General features: G+C 46.9%; 1 protein-coding gene across 1 annotated transcript in view; it reads right to left on the bottom strand.

Annotated features, from left to right (window-relative positions):
* Positions 1-534: 534 nt before the first annotated feature.
* The window catches only part of FKBPL (FKBP prolyl isomerase like), a 76,986-nt gene continuing 58,018 nt past the window's right edge, over positions 535-19,502 (bottom strand). The window contains exon 2 of the mRNA XM_086924545.1: positions 535-2,208. Coding sequence (XP_086780671.1) covers positions 1,040-1,927 — 888 coding nt within the window. The 5' untranslated portion in view covers positions 1,928-2,208 and the 3' untranslated portion in view covers positions 535-1,039. The remainder of the gene's footprint in view (positions 2,209-19,502) is intronic.

Below are 19,502 nucleotides of genomic sequence, written 5' to 3'. Positions count from 1 at the left end.
TTCAACTCCATTCTAGCCACCTACTTATGTAAGTTTGGGTGAAACCATCAGCACCTTTTGCCAATGGAAATATCTAAGCAGGTACCATTAGTGACCAGATGAGTCTCTCCACCAGATTGGGGCTTAAAACGCGACTAAAGTAGTCAGGCATCAGACCAGAGCCCTTGCATCTTCGTGGCCATATCTGGGGAGGGCCAACTCTTCTGCAATTGTATAAAGCGCCTTTACTTGGGTTACAGGAGTGATGCCCCCTCTGTCCTAGCTACTTCCGAACCGTTTTCTCATTAGCTAGACCTGAGGGAAGCGGTTTTCTCTTTTCCGGATTTCTTGCTCAGCATTAAGTTTCAAAGGGGCCACTTTATCCACAACCAATTGCACAATGAAGTCTTCTTAGCATGAACACCCAATTTAAATAGTAGCAGGTCCTAAGTGCTATATAGAAAACATAAATATATTAAATGTAAAAAAAGAGAACAAATTCTTCCTCCTTGCCCTGCCCTGAGCACAACCCTCATCTCTCCATTCCCAGAAGGGTGTTGACAAACGTAGACTTCATTTATTAACCAACAGAGGCCCAGTGATATTCATTCACAGGCACCAGGCATTTAGGCTCGACACTCCAATCTAGTAACCAACGGATTAGCTTCTGTTGAAGGCACAATTGTACATTTTTATTTTATACCTGACAATATAATATTATCTTATAATTTAACATCACTTACACCAGATAGTCACTGCCACGGAGAACAAATACTTGCATTTTAATATAATTTTACATTAAAAAACAATGATTTAAAGACCACACACACACACACATTATGACTTCTGTTGGAGATATGTCAGGGATGAAGATGAGTCTCCACATCCATATAAGTCTACAGAGCTGGACTGGTGCACACAATGGTGAATTAAAGACATACCTCTTCCTTAATATCATTTAAAGTCCCTAGAATAATCACATGTTTAGGCTCTCCACACCTTTTTGATAGTCAACAAAATCGAATACCCGTATGTATGAAATGACCTCCAAAGACAGTTTTCAAAGGAATAGCTTGTGCATGGCGTGGGCCATCTTGTTCTCCTGCTCCCGTGCTCGGTCCGCGAGCCTCTTTAACTCCTTCTGAGCTGCACGGTTGCCTGGCTCCAGCCGCAGCACCTCTCGCAGGTCTGCCCGAGCTTTCTCAAACTCATTGAGGGACCCATAGGCAGTGCCGCGGCGGTAGAGGGCCTTCACACTGCCTGGCTCCTGCTCCAATGCCTTTGTACAGTTCTGGGCAGCGTTCTCGAATTGGTGCAGCCGGATCTGGCAGGCTGCCAGGTTGGTGTGCAGCGCTACCTTGGTCCGGCCATACTCCTCTGCTGTTGCCAGTGGCACCTCGCAGCAGGCAATGGACAGCAGCAGTCTCAGAGCTCGGCCATAGCGACGCGTGGCCCCAAAGAGGTTGTTGGCTTGAAAGTTGACTGTTCCTAGTCCCTTATCGTGCAAGGCCAAGGCCCATTTCTCCTCAAAGTCCATCTCCCAGGAGTCCCGGCCAAGACTAAAGGTTGCCAAGCGCAAGATGAAAGAAAGTTCCGACAGGGAGCCCAAAGGGGAGGAGCATGGTGCAACTAGCACTCTGCATACCTCCCCCTCTTGCATGCTTTCGAGACACTTGTCAACAGCAGCATCCCAGGGTGTATCTCCTTCACCCAGCACAACCTCTACCCACTCATTCAAGGTAAAGCAGAAGGGCTGTACCACTGCTGTTTCCCCTTCAGGCTCTACTTCCGCCATTAGTCGGCAGCGGGAGCCCAGGCTGGGTTTGTCCACACCCGTTCCACATTCCAAGATGGTCTTGACCAGACTGCCATCAGGGCAGGCCCACATGCTAGTAGCCGCACTACCCACTTTGTTGGCCACAGGAGAGTTTACATCCTTTATTTCCATTATGGAATAAGAAGTCTGTAAAGTTGGAACGCAATTTATCCTCGGGGTCAAGAGCAATCCCACACTGTAAGAACAATTGATGGTTCTGCTATTGATATGGGTATTTTTTATTCAAAATGTAGTGTTTGATTTCTTGTCCTGTCAAGGTCCACTTGTATACCCTCATGTTTCCACAACTTAAGGCAGTGCGTACCAACAAACATCTATGTCAGCAAGCCATTTAGGGCACAGCCGCCCAACCCGGTACGTTCTGGAAGATCCATCAGCAACGATCCCATCGCCTTTGGAAAAACAGAGAGACCCACTGTTAGTAACAATGTCTTATTGTTATTTTAATTTACAATTAAACTTAAGCAGCCATTAATTATGATTTTGTGACAGTGAGACAGGAAAGATTCTCAAAACAAGTGTTGGCAACATGTTTCAAGTAACACATTTTCACAGAACAGCCAGAAAGGGTTGTAACACAGGACAATACTATTTCACACAATATAGGATCATAATCTACAGCAAGACCCTCCCACCAATCACACAATCATCATGCATGGTGAATGGACGATTTTAAGAGTGAAAATGATATCTATTTTACAATAATGAACACAGTGACCAATAATCAGAAAAGCTTCAGATGCCAGCAAAACGTGTCAGCTAGTGGGAACACACATTTATCCAAATCAATACATTTTAATCAAAGAAAATTATAACTACACTTGACTTCACCTAATTAATGGGTAAAACCTAGGCCTTGGTTTAAATGCAAGTGAAATTATTATAAAATACATGTTAACCAAAGATTAATAGACTAAATCCATGATGTCCGGTCCTGCTACTGGGAGGAGGGGGGAAGAGGGGCACGGGGCACCCGGCAGACAGGGGCTACAGGGCTCCGACCGTGGTGGTTGAAGTAGTTTGCCACTGGTGTCCTGGGGTCTCGCCTAGTCTGGCTCTGCAAACTGGGATAGTACAACCTTTTCAGCACTTGACGGAGGATAACAAGTGCTTCTCAGGGAGGTACGTAGGGAAGGCAAAAACTCCGAACTCAAAAATCAACCAACATACAGTAGGAAGTATTGTCCAGCCTACTGATAGTGTTTTAATAAAAGAAAGTACTTTAATAACACAATGTTACTTTTATAAAAACATTTCTTTATTCTCTTCCAACATGAGATTGAAGACAAGTCATACAGTACTGTTTTATCCGGACATATATGCCAAAGGGCATGGGATCCCGTACCCACATACCCAAACAGAATCCCTCCCCTTTACATAACTGTTTACCCATGGGGTACTTCCTGAGAGTTTAGGAAGTGGTCATGTGAGCCGCTCTGGCTAGGAATGTTCGAAAGGGCGCCCATGTATCTTTCAGGCAGTCGGATTCCTGCAAAGGTTCAGCATACATCTCCAGTTGTTAATTGCAGTAAACTAGATTTATCAGCTGCTGTTTGTGGAAGGGGGCTCAAACCCGACCCCAACATTTATCCTCTGTAGGAAAGCACCCCTTTTTGACATAGTGACACCCACTTTTTGCCTGGTATTTGATGCAGTTTTGACAGAAGAGCACTGGATTCCTGCTAACCATGGTCCCCAGTGCCAGATCCCTTTCCCTAAAACTGTACAAATGTTTCCCAATTGGCAATATTTTGAACACTCCTGTAAGTCTGTAGTAGATAGTATCCCTGGTACTTGGGGCATGGGTATCAAAGAGAGTCTGCAGCATTTATTGTGCCACCCTAAGGGACTCCTCACCACAATCATTCAAACTGCTATTGCAGGATTAATGACATGGTGCAGTCAAAAGTGAAAGCACGACATGGCACACCTCATGTGTGCCATGCCTGCAGACACTTCATGCAATATATGTATGTCATCCTCACAGCAGGCCTTACAGCCCTAAGGCAGGGTGCATTATATTAAGTGTGTGGACTTAGACACCATAGAGGCATATCTGCTCTGACAGCTAAGTCGATTCATAGACATTGCAAGTAGATGGGCAAGACACCTTAAGTATATGTACTGGGCACTGGTCATTGCCAGTTCCCCAGCTATAGAATGGCTTCACTGAAACTAAAGATGTTTGGTATCAAACACCTCGTATTGATAAACCCACACTGATTCCAGTGATGGATTTATTAATACATGCAACCACAGGGTACCTTAGAGGTACTACCTGAAAACCTACAAGTCCACTAGTGTGGTGGCTGACTGGTGCAGTCCAGCTTGCCTTCCCAGGGTAGCTAGAAAAGTCATTACCTGAGCAGGACACGCTAATCTAGACATAATCACAGATCGCATTCATATCCACCCCTGACTATTGCCTGAATCTCAAATGCTTTGCAGGTAGCAGCTTGGATCTAGCAGATATGTGACTCCGTTTTATATTCTTTGTAAAAACCTTATGTAAAACTGTTATCCTGTAAATATGTAATACTGACTTACACATTACCACAGTGTACATTATACTGATAATTTCTGATTCGAATATGCAACCTCTTTGTTGACACTGTTCTCCTAAAGGGCAGCTTCAATGTATCAAGTGATTGCATGTCTAAATGCATTGTCTAAAACCGAATATACAATTTTGCCTATTCATCTCATTGATTTAGTAGAGAGGTAAGGCAAGTAGATTTCTTTGCAGGACAAGCAGATTTCTATAAAATCTTGTCCCTTAGACAAGTAGATTTTTTAAACAATTCCAAACCCCTGTTACTGTAATTGAACAGTGGTCCAGAGGCTAAATGATTCTTGTGTTGAATATGAACTATCATATACCTGGGTGGCATTCTTAGAGGTTGCCCCAAGTTGCAATAAGTCTCCCTGTGCCTGGGCCGGTTGCTGTCCAGACAGAAGTCTACCCTCCTGCTGGGTAGTGCGGTCACTCCCAGCGGACGGAGACAAAGGCCGGGGCAGAAAGACAGTCACACCTCAGATCTCCCAGGATGGCTAGTGAATGAGATAAGAAGCAGTGAGCCTCAAAGGCCATGCCGCCTCTGATAAGTGACTTGTCTCACAATGGAGACAAAGGCCCCCAGGCACTCATGTTTGTGAGCAGGCGGGAAATTAGGTATTCAGGAGGCGTACACCCCCAAAAGGCTAGCCACACCTCTAGGGTACAGCAGAGGATGGCCCATGCCATCCTGAAAAGTTCAAAAAATAGTTGGTTCTGGGTAGTTTGGTGACAGACACCTCCCCCGGGATGTGGTCACCTCGGGCGCTGATTATGCACAAACTGCACTTCCATGATCCATAGAAAGACCGATCATCGGCCTCTGTTGTCTTGATGGTGGTCTAGTTGACTACAAACTACTTCACTTGATATCCCACAACAAGGGAACCTATTCCATTATCTCCCCTCCACTCCAGTGGCACAGTATGTCAAGTTCTTGCATCACAAAGACAGCCTCATTGGCACGCCTGGTAAACCCAGCACCCACAGTTCTGTTCAGCACCACAGATAGCCAGGCACACCTCCGAGATGCCCAAGCTAGGTAGAGAGGTTCTACCTGGTGATTCTTGCCTTAGGGGCCCCTGCCAGCTTTTACTCCAAGGGGCTCCTCTGACCCCAACCTGCAAGTATCGTGTTGTCAAGTACTGCTTTTTGACAGCTCCTGCGGCTCCTATTCAGCACCAAGGACAACCAAGTCACCTCTGCATCTCAATTCTCTAGTCAAGGTTAAATTGTTCCGACTGTCGAAGCTTGGTCTGTGGACCTGCAACACCTTAACCGCAAGTGGGTTCCATTGAACTCACCCTAGCAAGTAACCAAGTGACACCAGAGATTTTCCCCATTGACCGCAATGGTGAAGTTTGACAGCTCTGCAAAGTACTGATTTATTGAACACTTTGAAATTGATAACTCCTGTTATATGAGATATGGATTTTGTTTTGGTGTTTACATTTATATAAAAATAAGCTCTATTTTTATAAATTGGTGTTCGATTTCTTTCAAATTGTGTCAATTTCTTATCGTCCATGTTGGCACAGTAAACATGCTTAACACATGTTCGTCCAAGTAAGCCTGCCTGCTCTTTGCCACTCTACCAGGACTGAGAGAAGGCATACTAGTGCGAATCAGAGGTTCACTTTTGGGTACTGTGTTAATATTACACGGTAAGGCCTCCCAGCCACAACACATAATATTGCCACTTTGCTATATGTTCCTGGAGGATATCATTAAGACTTACTTGTGGGTGTCTGAGGTAAAGCGTAACATTGTCTGCATAAAGAGGGATCAGCAAAGGGATCTCTTGGAGTTGCAGGGCAAACTGCACATCGTGCTGCCATCATTTAAATGCCAGTGGTGCTAGGGCACATAGCAGCAGCAATAGGGGATATCCCTGCCAGGTTCCGCAGGCTATTACTATTGGGATAGACACCAGCATGGTGTACAACTATTGTATAGTGGCTAGTAATGATTTAGGCATCCCCATGCACGATAAAATCATGAACAAGTAACTCCACTCCAGCGAGGCAAATGCTTTGGTGCCTTCTGATGGAACACCATTAACAGTGTGTGTAGGTTTTGAGTAGTTGAAGACCAGGAACAAATCCTGCCAAATTTGGTCAAATCAGCTCTGTTTAAAGTGATTTTATCTGATCCGCTAGTACTCTGGCCAGTATTTTAGCGTCACAATTAATCAGGGACAATGGATGATGGGATTCACATCTGTCCCCAGCTTTGGCTGGCTTCAGGACGGTTAGGAGTATGACTTCTCTGATCGCTGGAGGGAGACATCCGTAGATTATCATTTCTGCATACACATCTAACAGTCAAGAGGCCAACCTATCTACATAGCTCTTATACAGCTTGGGTGGAATGCCATCTGAGCACGGAGCTTTCAGATTGGGCAAGCTGCAGATTGCCTCCTTAATTTCATCTCTCGTTATTGGGAGTGGCAGCCAAGCAATTGATGTGCCTTCCAGATAGTTTATGTATATCATTGGGGTTATGGACCTCTCGAGAGGAATAGAGCTCCTCATAATATCATAGGTACTCTTGATGACACCATCTGTATTGTATGCAACTTCCCGAAGTAATTTACAATTGAGGCTATGTCATTTCCCACCCAAGGTTTTATTCAAATATATCCACTGGGGTTATCCCAGGTCGCTCCCTCTCTTCATATGTTTTAAGTATTTCCCCCAGAAGTTGACCTTGCAATATCGCACCTAATAATACTCAGACATGTTCTCCTTGATTTTAGCCCTTATCGTGTTGTCATCGCATGTGAGGAGTTCTGATTCCAGCTCTTTAATAACTTGTTCTAGGGATGTCAGGCACTGCCGGAGCACCCAAAAGAACCCTGTGCTGTTTGGCTATGCTCCAACCTCTCTGCACCACTTTCAATGCCTTCCAAAGTGAGGGTTGTTCCTTCACCGACCCTTGCTTCATTTTAAAGTCTGTATTTCAGAATGTATTTCCTCTCTGAACATGGTGTCCAAGGGGGTGTGTGGGTATAAAAGTCACAGCCTATATCCTTTTTGTGTACCTGGGAGTGCTAGTCTAAATAATACCAAGGAGTGACCTGTGAGTGTTCATGCCAGGTGTTCCAGATGAGAATGCCAAGTGCTCAAGTCCCTAGTGGTGAGCCAATAGTCCAGCCTAGACCTAGGTAGTAGTATGCGGCCTCCCTGAGGTTCACATGCCTGACTCTGCCAGCATCTAGAAGGTCACTGCCCATCAAGATATCCTTCAATGTTCTGTCAGCCAAGGGAAATACCCACATTTCAGACTGCGATCCATCCATGTTCGTTACTTACGTCACATTAAATTCTCCTCCCCAGATTATGTATGTTGTGCTAACTCCGGTATTTTACCCCATACATCGTTGAAAATGACGGCCCATCTATATTTGAGCTATTGGTGTTAACCATGGTGACATAGGTTCACTACAGCACTCCCTGAACAATAATTAGGGATCCTGGTTTTATGGTATTTCATTTTTTTACGTTTCAGTCTGCATTTCTCCATATTTATTTTTTGGTTTTGTGAATAAATGAAGTTCAAACTGGTATATTTACATATTTATGTAACCAATAAATGTGCATCTATGCTTAAACGCCTGATAGGGTCCATTGATAGGAACACCCACCGATCAATGCACTTATATAAATCATGAACATTTTAGCATTAATGCTATGCATATCCACTGCTGTTTGAGCCTCTTTACTACAATTCTTTTTTTAAAAAAACACTTTACCCGCCATTCCACACAGGTATTAACCTGGCAGTCATGACTGACAGCATATAGAATCTCTCAAAAAAGAATCAGATTTCTGTTTTTATCCACGTTTAAACATAAATATAGACAAAAGTAAATGGTTTTCGGCCTGCATTTATCTGTAAAAATCTATCAAAACGGAAAACAGGGAGCCTTGATAATGATGTATAAGCTGCTGGGGTCAGAAACTGACCCAAGGAGCATAAATAAGATTCTCCGTCTAATTAGGATAGCTACCTCTCTGGCATATGCAGAGTAAAAGGCTGTATAACTTTGCACAACCCAACGAGTGAGGAATTTACTATCGTTGTGGTAGATGCTGTGTGTCTCCTGCAGGCAATGGGTCTCTGCCTCTATGTTGCTACTTGCCACCCTTTGTTAGGGCTAGTCAGTTCATCCACGTTGCAGGTCAGTAGGGTGATTTAGGTGATGCAGAAGCCATTTAGATGAGCGAGTGTGAAGAATATGTGCCTGGGCATCAATGTTGTGAGTTCTGTATTTTTACCTAGGACTTTCTCAGTTGTGGACTCTGTGCTTCTATCTCTGTAACATGAAATAACAGTGCAATCATCCTGCCCCCTCCTTCCACACCAGCCCCTTAAACCTTGATGGTGAAACGCTACACCCCCCACCCCATATACCTCACATCACTTACAAACTCATGTGTCTCAATTATCACATTTAAGGTCTCATCAACATCTAACTTAACTGCCGCAGAGTTTACCTTCTGAGGAGAGGCCAAATTTGTTGTGAATCAGTTATAGGAATGGGCTTGCCTGAGAGGGGAGGTCACCAACATGCTTATTGCAGTCTCAAGAGGATGAAACTAGAACGTTGCCTGTCATCTGCAGGCCGGTCATTTTCTTGTTCCTGCCGTAGGGTAGACGTTTAGTGCCAGGGTTCTGCATCATGTTCTAACACCAGTTGCTTTCTTTTGAATCATCACTTAACAAGACATTTGCAGGTAATTCCATATTGTTGTCAGACTGTTACGATTGAGTGTTGTTGGTCAAGTGATCTGTGGCAGTGTAAGATGTCATTCATTTTTTCAAAAACGCCATTGCCTGTTGCGAGTCATTGAAGATAATCTACTTGGCATGGTGTGCAATCCACAATCTTGCAGGGAGGAGCATGGTATTGGAGAATCTTTTGTTGGATCAATTTCTTGACCGCAGCAAACATCTTCTGAGCCTCCTGCACCACCAGGGTAAAATCCAGGTACAGCGAGATCCTGCAGCTGCAGTAATGCAGATCCCCTTTCTTTCTGGCAACATGCAGCACTTTATTCCTGTCCCTGGAATTTAGGATCCGAACTAAGATGGGTCTGGGTGGAGTTCAGAACGTTTGGCCACCAGTGAATGTTGTGCCCCCTCTACTATAAACAGTTTGAAAAAACTGCCTGGTCCAAAAATCTATAGTGAGCATATCTTCAACAAATGCTTCCATTTTACTAGTGTCAGATGACTCCGGGATTTCCACAATCCTAATATTGTTTTGTCTTGACCAGGATTCCAAGTCTTCGTTTTTGGCCTTAATAAGGGAGAGCACTTTGCCCATTCTTAGCATGGTCTCCTTGGATGTGTTTTGGGTGTCCTCCACATCTGAGATCTATTGTTCGGCTTCAGCTATGCAGCTCTCTTGCTTGTCCATTCTTATCACCATATTATCCATACTCCTAGTTACTGTGTCTATTGTCTGGTCTATGGACGCTAGGTTCTGTTGCATACTTTGGAGGAATATTTGCATGTCAGAGTTGGCTCTCGTATCGCTTGTTTGTAGATTGTCCATATTGCTTGTCACTGTGTTCCTGTCAGACAGCTTACCAGTACTCTTGGTCTAGATGGCAGGTTGGGGTCTTTTGTTTACCCCATAGCCTGGTGGGCGACATGGAGTTGATAAGTGCTCGGAGACTAAACCGCGTCGGCTACCCTCCACCAGATACAGATCGCTCTCAAGTGCTGCAAGGTGGGCACACCCAGGCTCATTTAGGCTGGAGCACCTGCATCAGCGTATATGGCAAACAACAAGTGTGTCAAATGCGTCCCTCCACACTCTCGAGCATCAGGAGAAGGGCCCCCCTGAGGCAATATCATAAGGCCAGCAGCCTTGAAGTCAGTCTCACCCCATGTCACCAGGGGGGGGGGGGGGGGGGTCGGGGGGGGGGGGGGAAACGAGAAGTCCCAGCCAAGCAGCAGATCCCCAATGCAACAGCGCCTGTCTCCAACACACAGCGCATCAAAGGTGTGGCCTTTCAGTTCAGAAAATCCCCATTAACCAGCCCTAATCCTTCGAGTCTGAGCTGAGGTTGCCTTCTCCCGAGGTCTCATCCCACCCAACTCCCTCCACTTCTCAGCTCATCTTCAGCCCTCACCTCTAGCTCCCACACATAGAGGCAGAGCTGAGGCTGCTAGACAAGACCGGCCTGAACCCTACTCAGGAGCCCACTCCTCTGGGGCAGCAGAGCCACTCCCAGGCTGCACACAGTAGAGAAACAGCGCAGTATGGACTGCTAGTCGCTCTGATGCTCCTCAGTACGGCCCTTTGGTTTACCAGAATGCTGTCTCCAAACATGGAATCCCCTCTTCAAGGCACGCTAATCACGCCCTGCACACTACTACCATTTTGGCTGGTAAATCTGTGCGGCCGTGATCATAAGTTATCATAGGACCTCGGTCAGCTGCCAGGAAGTCTACCACAGTTAGAGGGTAGTCTGTAGTGCACTCCTTGGGCCCTCCAACTCTACACTGCTCCTTTATGTTGTACACTTTGGCCCCTGTGTTTCCTTGTCCCTTGTGGCTCACTTTTAAGTTGGAGTATTTTCCTATTGGGTCACATAGCTTAGCCTTTAGGCGGTCATGTTGTTTGCTGGCCTGGCCATGCACCTAACACAGTCAGTGTTGCCAGATTGGGCTAGATCACGCATAACTGAGCAAAATTGTTCCAGGCTGTGAAAGTAAATACTGATTTGTGCAGGTTGCTAAATACTGAGACCAGTTGGCTGATTCCGCTTTTTTGCGGCAGTGCTGTAGTTTTAAAAAACGGGCATGGTCGGGTCGGCCATTGGCCGACGGCAGCACCAGCGAGACAATGGGTTAAAAATTGGCTTTGTGCTATTTTTAGGATATTGGTCTAGAAATCTGTGTTGGTAACAGGCTTTGTCTTAACTGCTCTATCCACCACTATGCCTGCACTACCCAAGAGCTGGGAGCCTCCTTCTAAGAAGTGTGATTGAAGCTCCTACAACCACAGCTTTCTCATGCACGTTTCAACAGACACCACTCAATTAACCTCCCTGTTCATCTGTATTTGCTGACACTTCTATGAATAATCCAAATATAATTGTGCTAAACCTTTGACACATAAGTGTGGCAGGGTATGCTCAAACGTGACTCCCTTGCTCACTTTGCCACTGAATTCAAGCAAGCCGGGCTGAAGACGGCTGGAATGCCAGAAACCGGTCCTCGGAAGCTGGTTTCCGGTCCAGGGAAGACATGGCTTGGCAGTTCGGGCTGGACTGTTCCCATGAGGCACAGGGTCAGACTGATTTGCATATAGCCATGTCTGAACTGGGGTGGCAGAGTGGGCTAAAGAACGGTGATGGATTAAACCCAGATCTTTTGACTGGGTGTGAGTGTTTGATTGATTCAGAGGCTCCGTCCATCACCACCCCCTTTTGTACCGCTTTTGGCCGCCATAAGTGTGGCAGGGTATGCTCAGACGTGAGTTCCTTGCTCACTTTGCCACTGGATTCAAGCAATCCGGGCTAAAGACGGCTGGAATGCCAGAAACCGGCCCTCAGAAGCGTGTTTCCGGTCCAGGGAAGACATGGCTTGGCAGTTTGGGCTGGACTGTTCCCATGAGGCACAGGGTCAGACTGATTTGCATATAGCCATGTCTGAACTGGGGTGGCAGAGTGGGCTAAAGAACGGTGATGGATTAAACCCAGATCTTTTGACTGGGTGGGAGTGTGTGATTGATTCAGATGCTCCGTCCATCACCACCCCCTTTTAAACCTTTGACACAGAGCATTGGAACGAAGGACTTGTCATGCATGAAAGTGTTCCTTGCCCATTGGCTATGCATCATTCAGTTTGTTAGACAGTTTCACAGGTGGGAGAAGGGTGCCACCAGACTGAGACCATGTAAATAGATGTCTCCATTTCCAATGGTGATTATTCAGTTTGCGTAGAATGCACATAGAAGTAAAATGTATTACTAAGGTTGGAAATTTTTAAGTCTCTCTCCAAGCTACTTAGAAATGTTGTAAGACAGGCTTTTCTCAAGAAGCCAAGCTGTGTGCCATAACCAGTGCATCCAAATACATCAAACACTAGTGTTGCTCACACTTCTAACAAGTCTTAAAACTAAAAGTGCGGACAAGAAAGGGAGTACTGCAAGGGGTGGAGTATCAATGGTGCAGTGGCATCGGGACCCAAAGCCCTGTAGGGCCCTTTGATGCCTGCTGCTTGCTGTATTGCACTACCCCCAACAGTCAGAGGGGTAAGGTACTGTGCGTGCACCATGGACCATGGCTTCCTTTGTATGCTACTGGGTAGTGCTCCATTGTCTGGCCCTCTCTACAACACAGCTGTCACGTTACTCAGTTCCATGTGTGATGTGCTGCTCCTGTCCAAATTTTTATGTTGAGCCTGGGCAGCACATGCGCTGCTCTGCGAGGCATGCTGTATTGTGGTATGATTTGAAGCTCCACTCTCTGCCCATAATTTTCATTGGCTTGCTTGATTGTCACTTGGAAACAGTGGCTTTTTTCATTGGTCCAAAGGCTTAGTAGTCCCTCCTTAGACCAGCTTGTCTCAATTTGTAACCTCCCACAGTAGCGTGTGTTACTGGACTTGGATGGTGGGGAGGGTGGGGGTGGAGGAGATTAGGTCGGAGTAATGAAAAGGATAACATAAAAAAAACACTTACCCGACTACAGCCGGTGTTGCCGTCAACTCTCCTCTGATCCTCTGCATCTTCTTTTGCCTTCTTCCTGACTGGAGGCCTGCAGCAGGAAGCTTACCTGACCAATTACAACACCGAGCGCCGTAAATCGGCGCTTAAACCATGCTTGGGAGCCTGGGGTATGTTCTCTACCCAGTCTGTAATGCAGCCTGGATGGAGAACATGGCAAGTGCGCATGACTGTTCTGGGCGGCTCGAGAGGGCCGGCCAAAATGTCATGCACATTGGAGTGCCACCACTCCTCCCCTGCAGTAATCTGAGCCACAGGGCCCAATCCCGCCCCCAGAAAAAATTGGAGCCACTGCAGAAGGAAAAAGAAAAAATTCTAACGTTATGTTATTATCATTTTTTTGTCCTTTTTCATTGCTTTGAGACCAGTGAAGTGACGCTCCTCCACCTTAGCGGAGGAGCCGCCACTGACCTTCCATGACGACACGCTGCGTTACATGTGTTGTTACTCTGTAGGCTTTAAGTTCAGCCTCCGATCACTATTTAGCTAAATGGTTTTCTCCTGCAGCAGGCAGGACAAGCTCTCTCCCAACACTTTCTTTTTTTTAATTTATAATTTTCCCCTTTCAGTGTAAAGAAAGGGCGTGGCCGACATCAACGTGAAAGCGTGTCATGGGGCGCTTTTACAAAGAAAGCATTTATTTGTCAGCTTGACAAACAAATGCTTTTTTAGTGTGACCATTTAAAAAAGGGAAACGTGCTGCAAGGCAGCCAAAAGGAAAAAAAAAGCAAAGAGAACTTTACTAGGCTCTCCACGGCTCAGCAGGGAAGTCGGTAATATATAATTTTCACTGCACTGCAGAAACTCACCGCATAATGTTATGCGGGCCCTTTAATCAAAACAAGTTTGCCCATAACTCAGCCTGTGGTGGACCATCACAAAATCATTCCGCACGGCATCCTTTTCCTTTTGAGGTCAACTTCTAGGTCCTCACCTTAAGTTGGGAGGGACCCCAAAACAATCACATTTCCCACTGTGTGTTGAGTTTTAAAGTCATTCTCCCAGAGTTACAGCTAATGCTCTACAGCTGGAAGGATCTAAGGAATAATTAATTAAAAAATGGTGAAAATGTATATATTTTCAGAGCTTGTAAGCGGATCGTCGGAGAGAAATGATTGATTTTCCAGAATATATATATATTTTTTTATAAATCTTTTTATGAACATATTCAAAATAAAAGCATCAGGTGACAAATAGTGGCATCGCAGTAGCCATCTATACATCCTCATACATCAAAATATAGAGTTAGGATAATCCTCAAGGGTCATTGAGACTCCAACACTACAGTGTCTTCATTTACAGTCGGAGGAGTACATATATCCCCTCTGTAGCTATTCCAGGCGCCCCAAATTTTCCCTCATTTCTCTGGTCGGCCCCTGGCCACGTACACTGACCTCTCCCTGAACATGCCCCAGTCTAATTCTTCCATCCATTTCCCTATCTGGGGCATCTGACTGGCGCCCCACAGTTGCGCGATGTTATGCTTGGCTATCATGCATTCCAGAGTCACCCATTGCTTCCTATGTGAGTTAAGATCAGTCGGTTCCCAGACATTCAGGACACAACGTCGGGTCTCCAACACCAATTCCACTCCCAGCACCTCCCGAATCTTGTCATGGATTTCAACCCAGTAGTTCTGTATTGCAGCACAATGCCATAAAACATGCATGAACGATCCTGGCTCTCCACATCCTCTCAGACACTCCCCACTCTCCGCCAATCCCATCCTCACAAGCCAAGGTCCTGTGATGTAGGACCGATGAAGGGTTTTCAAATGCACCAACCTAAGTCTCATTTGGATGGCCACTACTTTCTGGGAAGAAACTGCCTTCCCCCAGTCTTCGTCATCCAATACTAGGCCATCGGCGCCCCATTGCTCGCTAATTGTTACCAGTGGATCCTCAGTGTGATTGATCAGTTTTTTGTAAATCAGAGAAATAGTTTTGGTTGGAAGATGACCGTCTAATATCCGGTCTTCTAATGGGGAAGACCCTGGAGGCGTAGTACCTCGGGGAATATTAGCTAGTAGGGCATGCCTAACCTGGAGGTACCGCTCTCTCTCCTGCAGCTGGTGCCGTTCTTGCAGGGCGTCAAACGTAAGAATCCTGTCCCTCCCCCACATATCCTTGACCTGCAAGATCCCGATGAGATCCCATCTGTCAAAGCCCTTCGTCCTCCACAAGCTACCCAAGTCCTCAGAGTTCCATAACGAGGTAGCCAAAGTAATCCTCCCGTCCCACTTAAGATGTCGATTAGACGCATGCCACACCTGAACTGCTTGTGCCGCCAGTCCAACAAGGGGAAATTGGCACTTCCTAGCATAGAGGGCTCTCTTATAGTTCCCGCCTGGCATCTGACCATGGTCCAGCGCATAACCGGGGTCTAGGGGTGATCCATAGATCGCTTGGTTAATCGCCGCCAACTGGGAGGCCCAATAGTATTTCCGGAGGTCCGGCAATCCGATCCCTCCGTCGTACCAGGGTAAAGTGAGCTTGGGAAATGCAACACGTGGTCTGCCCTCCCAGAGAAGCTGCCGTTGAAGGGACTCTATTTCCTTAAAATATGAGGGGGCACCGGGTCCATTGTATTTTGGAGCGCGTATAGGAAACGGGGAAGGGCCATCATTTTAAACAGTACAGCGCGACCCAACAGGGAAAGCGGCAGTGACCTCCATCTCGCCACATCCCTTCAGAATCTGGCCAACGGGGGCCCCAGATTATTATCATATTGTCTCTTCGGGTCCATGGTCACATATATGCCCAGATACCGAAATCCCTCGGACTCCATTTTCAATGGGCATAATCTCGGGATGGCCGGGGGATCGCCGCTGAGGACGAAAAGCACTGACTTCGCCCAATTGATGGCAAAAGCCAGAATATCTCCTGAATATGGCCAGGACATCTAGAAAACTAACCAAGGAGTCCCTGGGGGTAGTGAGAGAGCAGAATGTCATCTGTGTAGAGCAAGAGCAGAATGTCATCTGCGTAGAGCAAGATTTTATCTTCCCACTCAAGCGTCCACCGCAGCCCCCGAATCGACCTGTCCCAACGGACCCACGCCGCCAGCGGCTGAAGCGCCAATGCAAACAGCAGCGGGGAAAGTGGACATCCCTGCCGTGTGCCCCTTCCCAGAGGGAAATCAGCAGATATGTGATTATTCACCACTACCCTGGTAAGGGGACCCGTATACAAGAGACGGACCCAACCGATAAACTCCTGTGCAATACCCATCTTTCCCAGGAGTACAAATAGATAGGGCCACTCAACCCTATCAAAGGCCATGGTAGCATCCAAGGATACCAGTACCGCCGGTTCGTGTATGCTCAATGCAATCCCCCAGGATCCCGTGCAGCCTCCGTATATTAAGAGCTGTGTTACGGCGGGGCATAAAGCCAGACTGATCCAGATGGACCAGGGTCGTAGTAACCCTGGCCAATCTGATCGCCATCAATTTTGCTAGCACCTTCTGCTCAGCATTTAAAAATGAGATTGGCCGATAGGAAGAGCACGCTGTCCTAGGCTTACCGTCTTTATGAATAACGATGATATTAGCTAATCGCTGATCATACGGGAGCTGCCCCTCTTCCTTGCTCTCTACGCACATATCACGAAGAAACTGCGCTAACTTATTCGCGTTCAATTTATATAACTCCATGGGGATTCCGTTCGGGCCGGTGGCCTTCCCGGAGTGCACCCCTCTAATAGCCTGCGCAACCTCATCGTTTGTGAAAGGGGAATCTAGATAGTCCCTGTCCTCCTTCGAGAGCGCAAGCATAGGGATATCGTGTATCGTTTCCGAGTTATCAGCCTCTGTATACGTATCTGCAGCTGTATATACTGAGGCATAGTAAGTCGAGAACTCCTCTACTATCAGTTGCGGATCTGTTATTTTACCCAAGCTCTCTGACTGCAACTCTGGTACCAACTGCAATGCCCACTCCCCTCTCTGCAGCCAGGCGATCAATTTCCCAGCTTTATCGCCGTGTTTGTAAACCCTACTCTGGGTGTCAGAATGTTGCTCCTTGGCCCAATCTCTAGCCAGGCTCCTATATTCATCTCGGAGGAGTCTCAAATGGTGCACCCCCTCTGGAGCGTCCCCCCTCGACACCTCTCCCTCCAAGGCCGTCAATTCTGCCTCCACTCTATCTACCTCTGCCCGACTCTTTCTCCTCTTTCCTGAGACTATCGATAGCACTTCCCCTCTGATGGCGGCTTTGTTCGCCTCTCACAGGGAACACTTGGACTCCACCGTTCCCACATTGTTCTGGAAATAACGTTCCATGATCCGCACAATCTCCTTTTTGGTGTCTCTCAAGTGCCATGCATTTATGGGGGCAATCCTACCTACATCTCTCTGTCCCACCTCTACACTAAGCCAGACCGGTGAGTGATCAGAGATCCCCCCCTACCCAGATGCTGCACATCTCGGATCCACTCAACTTGTGATGTCGGCACTAAGACATAATCTATCCTTGAGAGGGAGTGGTGGGCAGCAGAGGCGTGTGTGAAGTGCATTTCCCCTGCGTTCCTCAGTCGCCACCCATCCGCAAGCCCAGTGGTCTCTATGAAATCTGATAATCACCGCAGAGACTGTGGCAAAATATGGGCAGGGTGTCTATCCACTTCACCGTTCATCACAGCATTGAAGTCTCCCCCCACAATCAACATTACCACAGGCAAAGTTAAAACATTTTTACACAGATCTCGAAAGGTGTCAGTCTGCAGAGCCGGCGGGACATATACGGACAGAAAGGTAACAGGTCTCCCCTCCCACAACCGCGAAATGCCAATATATCTGCCTCGTTTGTCCGCCCAGGTGGCCTGAATGGTCAGTGGGAAGGAATTCCTCACTAGAATCCCCACCCCCCTAGGCCCTTTGGTAAATCCAGCGTGTGCCACTAATTTGTATCCCCCCTTATGCAGTGCCATACAACGATTACCAATCAAATGTGTCTCCTGTAGCAATACCACATCCGGGGTTTGTCTCCTGATTAATTGGTTGACCATCCCCCTTTTTATCTTATCTCCTAGCCCATTCACATTCCAGTTGAGTGTTGAAACCCCAACCCCGATATACCAGAAGACATTGAAATGATACATCCTACCAAGGTCACCTGATGCAAGAAAAAAAAACCAAAAACAAATTGCTAACAATATTGCACATAATAAAATCTCAATTGTGAAAAAAAACCAAACTCTATGCTCCTCTACCCCCACCCTGCACCCCTGCATAAAGCGTACGCTCATCCCCAACTAGCAGTGTGCCTGTCGCCCCAACACTAATCTAAGCTAACTAAAAGTAGAAAATAGAGGGAGGGCCCAAACGAGTCCACCAATCCCCGTTTACCGTCCCCACCTTCACTGCCCCTGTCCAAATCAAAACAAGAGCAAAGCGAATCAGGGGAATCAATATGCCCCCATCCCACCCCCCACTCGTGCCATACTACTACTAAAGCCCGACAGTCACTGCATTACACCGATTATTGTTCATCTTCTCCGCCTTGGTCTCGACTCTCAGCTTCCGTTGCATATGTACTGTCCAGCCAATCTGCCGCTATCTCAGGGTTGTCAAAGAACCAGGCCTTACCGTTGAGTTCTACCCGAAGGCGGGCCGGGAACATCATGGTCACCGTTCCCTCTAGGGCGGGCGTGTGCACCTCCCCGGATGTCAGCGCGCACCACCTCGCGTGGAGCGCCCGTACACAGGACGTCGCAAGAAGGAGTAACGCTGCTGGCCTCTTTAAAGAAGCGAGCACCGCGATCATGAATGAGCGGGCGTGAGGAGTGCAGGTAAGGAGGCGGGGGGTTGGTGGGGATTGTGGCGCTTGCGGCTATGTGGGAGCGGGGCAGATTGTGGCCTTTTGTTTAAATATTGTTCTTCACGGGCACCGATTAAAATCAATACTTAAACAAAAGGCCACAGTCTGCCCCACGCTTTACTAACAAAAGCGTAGAGACAGTTTCAAAACACAGCGCGTACTTTAGCACACACTGTGTTTTGAAACTGTCTCTACGCTTTTGTTAGTAAAGAGCGGGGCAGACTGTGACCTTTTGTTTAAGTATTGCTGTTAATCGGAGCCCGTGAAGACAGAGACCAAAAAGGCACAAAATACGAGTGGGACAGAGAGCAGAAAGGCACAAAAAACGAGTGAGACAGACAGAGGGCAGTAAGGCACAAAAAACGAGTGGGACAGAGGGCATAAAGGCACAAGATGAGTGGGACAGAGGGCATAAAGGCACAAAACGAGTGGGACAGTGGGCATAAAGGCCCAAAAACGAGTAAGACAAACAGAGGGCATAAAGGCCCAAAAAACGAGTGGGACAGAGGGCATAAAAGGCACAAAACGAGTGGGACAGAGGGCATAAAGGCACAAAAAACGAGTG

The sequence above is a fragment of the Lissotriton vulgaris genome, chromosome 5 (genome assembly GCF_964263255.1).
Source record: "Lissotriton vulgaris chromosome 5, aLisVul1.2, whole genome shotgun sequence".
Classification (NCBI taxonomy): Eukaryota; Metazoa; Chordata; class Amphibia; order Caudata; family Salamandridae; genus Lissotriton; species Lissotriton vulgaris.
The sequence above is the reverse complement of the archived record's forward strand: the minus strand, read 5'-3'. Positions and strand labels throughout refer to the sequence as shown.